Source organism: Clarias gariepinus, chromosome 8, assembly GCF_024256425.1.
Source record: "Clarias gariepinus isolate MV-2021 ecotype Netherlands chromosome 8, CGAR_prim_01v2, whole genome shotgun sequence".
Lineage (NCBI taxonomy): Eukaryota > Metazoa > Chordata > Actinopteri > Siluriformes > Clariidae > Clarias > Clarias gariepinus.
The window spans coordinates 36682624-36690000 of record NC_071107.1 but is presented as its reverse complement, the minus strand read 5'-3'; the positions used below and the strand labels follow the sequence as shown (position 1 = coordinate 36690000).

General features: G+C 39.3%; 1 protein-coding gene across 1 annotated transcript; it reads right to left on the bottom strand.

Moving 5' to 3' along the window:
• Positions 1-827: 827 nt before the first annotated feature.
• Positions 828-2824, bottom strand: kcnf1b (potassium voltage-gated channel, subfamily F, member 1b). The gene has a single exon (XM_053501862.1). It carries the CDS (start codon positions 2674-2676, stop codon positions 1276-1278), a length of 1401 nt encoding a protein of 466 aa, XP_053357837.1. The 5' UTR covers positions 2677-2824; the 3' UTR covers positions 828-1275.
• Between the last annotated feature and the right edge of the window lie 4553 nt (positions 2825-7377).

The window sequence follows — 7377 nt, the reverse complement described above, 5'->3', positions numbered from 1 at the left end:
AGCTGCCCCTGCCTAGCTCTGCTGAATACGCAACCTTAAAACATGTACTGTAAAAGCTATAAGACTTCTGTGGTTTCCTCTCTAGGGGCTCTTTATTTTGCCATCAGAACTGGTTCAAAGGGGAAACTCACTAAGAGGATGAAAGGAGAGGTAGCTGAGACACTGTTTTTACATTCCTGACAGGTACTTGGAAAAAGCTTGGATAGCTTTTGTACAAAAAACCACATACAAAATATCAGATTAAACACACTTTCCAGTGTATAGAGAGCATGTTTTCTTCTATAGTGCATTTCAGAAAGGTGCATTATATCAGATATTTTATTCCTTTTAAACCAAACAATTTTGTGAATGTGGTTTTCAATATTAGTGGGAAACAAGCATCAATACGTAAATAGCCATCACCTTTTTATGTTCTGCAATACTATTTTACCAAGTATCAAGTGCTGCTAGTTTTAGCCAAACAGTCGGCTAGTTAACTAGCCAATGAGAGAGAAATTGTTAATCATGACTGCATCTAACTTACTATGTAAAATTACTCAATATTTTTAAGAGAGGTTATTGGTAAACCATTACATCTGCTTAGTTTTTCCCCTCAGACTTACTGTATTAAGCTAAAGCAAATGAAATACTGGGTTTTTTTCTACAGTAAAGAGTGAAGTCCTCTGAAACTTCAGCACATGCATGTCTCATCCAGCAGGGGGCAGTGATTCTTTTAAACAACTTTTTCACGAAGGATTCATCCTGCTAGCATGAAGGTTGCTCTGCTTGCCTTTTATTCGGTCAGTAAGACAGTGAGTGAGTGAGTGAGTGAGCCTAAACATTCTGACTACTTTAGACAATGTTTTATTTTTTCGCAAAATATGAAATGGCTTTTTGTTACAGCATGCACAAAATCATTCATATATCACATTTTTTGGCGTCATGTAAAACGTGCACAGGGATGTTAACTTTGCTTGCTATGGTTCTTTTTTCATTAAAACGCATTACATTTAGGCATTTGGCAGACGCTCTTGTCCAGCACTTACAAAAGTGCTTTGAAGTTTCCGTCATCATTGCCAGCTTTGTTCTGTTTTTCGTAAAATGTATAGTAGCATTCTCGGTTTTACGGACACACATCTTGGGTCCAGCTGAAAGCCAAAGTCAATTTGGAGACACTGACTTGTTTTAGTTTCTTACAATATATAGCATGTTGAAAACTTTATGATGAAATTTAGTCACTTTAAAAAAATTATTCTTGCTACTTTTGGGATTTGTTTTTTCTCCTGTAGTTTTTTTTTATGATACACTCCTCTTCTTCACCATCCTGCGTTCATCCGTTAGCATCGCAATGTGCGAGTCACTTCTTGAAATCCTGAGCATTGCTCGTTTGTCCACTTCTTGTCCAAGCGTCCCGTGAAGCTCCATGAGTTCGAGCTCGTGTCTGGCTGCAGTCTCGAGCACTTTCTGCTTGTTGTAGTAGACGACAAAGTTGTTGATGATGGGGTGGACAGGCAGCGCGATGGCTACTACGCCACACAGGAAGCTGAGAGCTGCATTACACCTCCCCAGTGCTGTCTTCGGGTACACATCTCCGTAGCCCACCGTCGTCATGGTGATAATGGCCCACCAGAAGGAGTGTGGGATGCTGCGGAACATTGTCTCCGGGTGGCCGTGCTCCATGGTGTATCCAAGCGCAGAGAAGACAAAAATTCCAACACCCATGTAGGTTAACAAGAGCCCGAGCTCAGCGAAGCTCCGCCGCAGCGCGTACGTCAAAGTCTGAAGTCCAGATGAATGACGCGCCAGCTTAAGTATGCGTGCTACACGCATCACGCGCAACGCCTGCACGGCCCGTTGGACATCCGTGAGGTCCATCGCAGCGGTGGCACCAAGATGGGTCAGAGCCAGGACGATGTAAAAAGGAGCAATTGCCGCCAAGTCCACCATGTTAAGGAAGGACAGGACGAAGCGTGTCTTTTCAGGAGCTGAGGCGAAACGTAGCCCGTATTCCATCGTGAACCAGCACACACACGCTGTCTCAATCGCATCCAGAGTCGGGTGTTCGGTTACGTGGCCGTCTGTGTCTTGCACCTGCAGCTCTGGAAGCGTCGCCAGGCACATCACCAAAGACGACGCGAGCACGAACAGGAAAGACGCCACCGCGATGGCGCGTGCCACCCAGGATGACTCCGGTTTCTCCATCAGCCTCCAGAGGAACTTGCGGATGCGTTCGGACCGGGTCGCCAAAGGCCCTCCATCTATGTCCAGGTCGTCCAGAATAGCCTTGACCTTATCAGCTATTTCCGCCAGCTCTTCCTCCTTCTCGCGCACGTTGCTCTTACAGCACTCGTCCAGGCAGCTTGAGTCGATCCTCCAGAACTCCATCTCCTTCATGAAGCACACAGGGCAAATCCCCTTCTTCATGTGCACCTCGCCGAAATAGTACACCTCCACGATGCACTTGAACGAGTCCGGGTCCCGGTCGAAGTAAAACTCCCCTTTGGCGGGTTCGTAGTCGTCACACAGCGAGGAGATCGCGTCGAAACTGCGCGTGGTGCAGCGCGCGAGCTCCGCGAGGCGACTCTCCGGGTAGCGGTCCAGCACGTCGCCGCGCAGCGCGAGCCTCACGCCGCCCACGTTCACCGAGATCTGCTTCTCCGCGCCGTCGCGGTACCCGGGCTTCGGTAAAGTCCACATGGCCCGTGTTTAACACATCCTCAACAACTGTACATACGGAACTGTGACTTCAGGACGATGTGCGGACGATGTGCGCTCGCGCCCTCTCTCTCTCGCTCTCTCTCTCCGCGCGCAATTTGGCACTGCGCTCCGTGCGCTCCAGTCGGAGCGCGCGCCACTTGGACTCTAAATGTGCTAGTGTGTGTGTGCGCGCGTGTGTGTATGTGTGTGTGTGCATGAGGTCCGTCCCCCTCTTTAGCCCACCCTCTCGAGCTGAAGCATCATTACGTCTCCTTCGTTATTATGAAACTTATTAAAAAAAAGTGTTTAAATAATTTTAAACCTACATTTGTAAATTAAAATAACTGCTCACTGAACACGCTTGGCTAATAACAGCTCTTGGCTAATAATCATAATAATAATAATAATAATAATAATAATAATAATAATGTTAGTCTTTTAGTAATAATAATAATATGTAGTTTTTATTTAAAATATAAAAAACGTAGTCATTTACATGCAACAAGTTCGGGACTATAAAAACAAATTTGTCACATACACAGTCATACACAGTCATACACAGTACGATATGCAGTGAAATGCTTTGACAACTGCTCGTGACCTTATAATAAAAAACCTTAAAAGAAAAAGGAATAAGAACAGGAAATAAATATAAAAAAATGAAAGAAGGGAAATTTAACTAAAAAGATTGAAATAAAATATAAAATTAAAAATTAAAATAAAATACCATAAAATAACATAACTGTACAGAACATAAGAATTTTTCTTAAGAATATAAGAAAAATATGGGGGAAAATAGAAAAAAATAGATAAATAAAAAAACACTTTATATGTATAGGTTTACTTTTGAATATACATGCACAATAAAAACGTTTACGATGTATATAATAATAATAATAATAATAATAATAACACAAACATGCTTGTGTATCAGTTTAATTGCGGAGTCCAATAATGGTTCATTTTAAAGCGCATCATTTTAGGATTAGGACTGTATTGTGGCACTATCTAGTGGTAAAAAACCGTTATTACAAAACAACTTTACTCCTGTTCTTGATGTTTTTCCGCAAACAGACCTTGGTTCGAAATATAAGCCAATCTCTCTACCACAGTATGGAGATGTGACTAAAAGTTTTTAAGCTTACAATATTTGAATATTATCAGATATGCGCAGTTGTAGCCTTTTTTGAGCACCTACACACATGAAGGCCTATGAGTGCCCCATAATCTGTGTTCACAGATACCTGTTAAATGATTTAACCCTTTTAAATACATTTTAGTAACATATTAGACGTTGAGGTCAATCAGTGTTCCTTTAAAGTTTTACTGTAAGGTCTAAGTAAAGGTACCACAGACACCTTCTCAGGTAAAAAAAAAAAAAAAAACTCTAAATGTACAAGTTACAAGAAAAAGCTCAGTTAAAAGAAAAATTATTAGAAATAAGAAACCCGCTCCCAGGTATAATGACCACACAGGCACTTTAAAACAGACTGCTTAAAAATTTGAACGTAAATGGCATCAAACTAAATTGTTAGTATTTTAAATAACATGGAAGGAGAGCATCCTGAATTATATATATAAATAAAGCTCTTAGTGTTGCAAGATCGATGCATCTCTCCACTCTTATGGAAAATATAAAAAATAATCCTGGATTTTTATTTAATACCATAGCAAAATTAACCAGGAATAAGACCACTACAGAAATTTCCACATCAACAACATGTAGTAGTGAGGACTTTATGAACTTTTTCAATAACAAAATAGTAAATATTAGGCAAAAAAATCAAGCTTTGAAACCAGACAATTTAATGAATACAGATGATAAACTAACCATATTATATCTGAACCTAGAATACTTTACTCCCCTTGAAGAGAATGAACTAATTTCACTCATCTCTTCTGCAAAATTATCATCCTGTGAATTAGATTCTGTACCTACACATTCTCAAGCAAATAGTACCAGCAATAACAGAACCCCTGTTGAAAATAATTAACTCTTCACTCAGCAGTGGGTATGTTCCCAAATCTTTTCAATTAGCAGTTATTAAACCACTATTTAAGAAACCTGACCTCCTCCTGACTTTTTACAATAGTTAAAGAACTTGGTGGTGATATAAATTCCAGTCTTAGATTTTAAGCTCATGTACATAATATTACTGAACCAGAATATATTTTTTCTCAGAAATATTGTCAAGAAACTATGCAGAAAAATTAGTTTATGCTTTTATCACATCTAGGTTGGACTATTGTAACGCCTCACTGTCTGGTTGTTTAATTAGGTGCATAAACAAGCTTCATTTAGTCTAGAATTCAGCAGTGAGAGTCCTCACTAGAACCAGAAGGAACCAGCATATCACCCCTACCTTATCCACACTTCATTGACTCCCAGTAAAATTTTGCATTGATTTTAAAATACTACTTTTGACCTCTAAAGCATTAAATGGTCTCGCGCCGCAGTATCTCAGTGAACTGCTAGTGTCTAAAGTAGACGTGATCCGCCACGTCTACTTTTGATCTAAGGATGCAGGCTGCTTGTCAGTACCACGTATTATAAAAAAATAAAAAATACAGCAGGGGGCGAAGCTCTTTCTTAAAAGGCCCCAAAGTTATGGGATAGTCTTCTAATTAATGTTCGAGACTTAGACACAATCTTAGTATTTAAGTCTAGGCCTAAAACCTATTTATTTAGCCAAGCATTTTTATAAATAGATTTGCCTTGGGTAAAGGAGCAGATCTGGGGGACTCGTGGACGTAGAGTATTACGGTGAACTGGTATGTTTAGATGCTGTCCTCCCCACTCTCACTGATCACTCAGGTTTGTTGATGGTGAAGTGACTGCTTGCCAAAGTCCCTGCCTGCACTCTGCATTTAAAATACATTCACCTTATATGTTATTTACATTCACTTTATTAATATACCGTACCTTATGCGTTTATACATTTAACTTATTATGTGACTGTAACCATACCGAACTCTTATCTCTCAATTTCTTCTGCTCTCTTCTCATCTCTTCTGGCTTCACCTCCCTCTCCCTGTCTCTCTCTGTTGAGCTACACATCCAGACACTCTCTGCCCTCTGGACCTGTCTGACTTGTTCTGGTGCCCCACTTCTGGTCACATGGATGCCCCGTGTGGTCTGCTTGGGATGCGTGTGGTGACTGGGGACGGTTCCACTTTACCATGAAGACGGTCCTGGACAATCTGATCATTCCGGTTCATACACATTTTTTATGTTTCATATCAATTTTCTTTTGTTGTGTAAAGCTGCTATGCGACAATAACAATTGCTAAAAGCGCTATACAAATAAAACTGAATAGAAGTGAGAATTTGTTTTTTTTTTTTTCCTTTTTTTATTATAATAATTAAGCAGGGATACAAACGTGCCTGTCAGATTGCAGTCGGGATTGCTTTTTATAAAGGCAAATAATTTTGCAACCAAACTTTTGCATGTGATTTTAATTTACTCACAGCAGCAGCTTCTCAGCTGATCTCTGATGAACTCTGCCTGAATTTCTTCCTGAAAAGCAAACAGACAGTCATTAGGACAGAGATGTTTAAAAATAAAACCATATTGTGTTATATTATGAGCAACATCATAAGTGAAGAGAAATATTTGTACGTAAGAAACGCATTTTTACACAAGAGGGTGCCAGATCTCTTCCTGTGGCTGTTAACGAATAATATATTTATAAATAAATAATTATTGAAGAAGATAAGGGTGACCAGAGATAGTGAGGTGGCATTAAGTGGAACTTGAAGTCTCAGGAGATGAACTTACTATAAAAAAAAATCAACCTTCGATAAAGATTACCCTAGTGCGTTATTTACTGTACAACTCTCAACACAGGAAAAAAAAAAAAAAAAAGGAATCAGAATGAATCTGGCAACCGAAGCTGAAGCTGGGTTCCTCTGTGATGATGCATGCAGAGAGCACCGTTGCATCATATAATGTGATTCTTCCACCTTGTGCGGGAATTAACCCCCTAATCATTTACCAACATTTGTCACACAAATAAATCACAACAAATAAACTTTGGGGTCATGACCTCTCACTGACATTTTTGTGTTTTGTGACAAAATAAAAATTTGTATTTATAAAAAAATTGTTTTCCTACATGCGGACGGAAGTGACACATCGACCTTTTAAATAGTTTTAATTGAAGGTTTGCACACAAAATTACGAGTGGAAATGATGTCACCATATCCTAATTGTGTCCTGTAAATAAATCCACAATTTTACAGGAACTAACGATGACCTTAAACCTTCTCATAAGTCATGGTGTAACACTGTCCTGTTTCTGATGGCCCTGATGGTCATCACATGGGTTAACTTAAAATCATTTTTACCAGCACTTGATGTACTTTTGACTCGCCTTAACAGGTACATCGGAGCTCAAATTTTGTTTAATGTTAAAGGCACACACCGAGACACTATATTCGCAAGTGAAATTATCATCATTGTTATTATTATTATTATTATTATTAGATTTTTCATAGTGTATTAGGATATTGGAGCATATATACAAAATACTAAATATATAAACAGTATTTTAGACAGGTAAGAAAATAAAATGATAAATTAATGACCCTAAAACCCTGACAACTCATTTCTATTCTTCATTTTCTTGTCTCTGGGATGGTGGGTTATATTTAGCATGACTATTCATGGGGTGTAGTTTAAAAAGTGTACTCTGAAAATG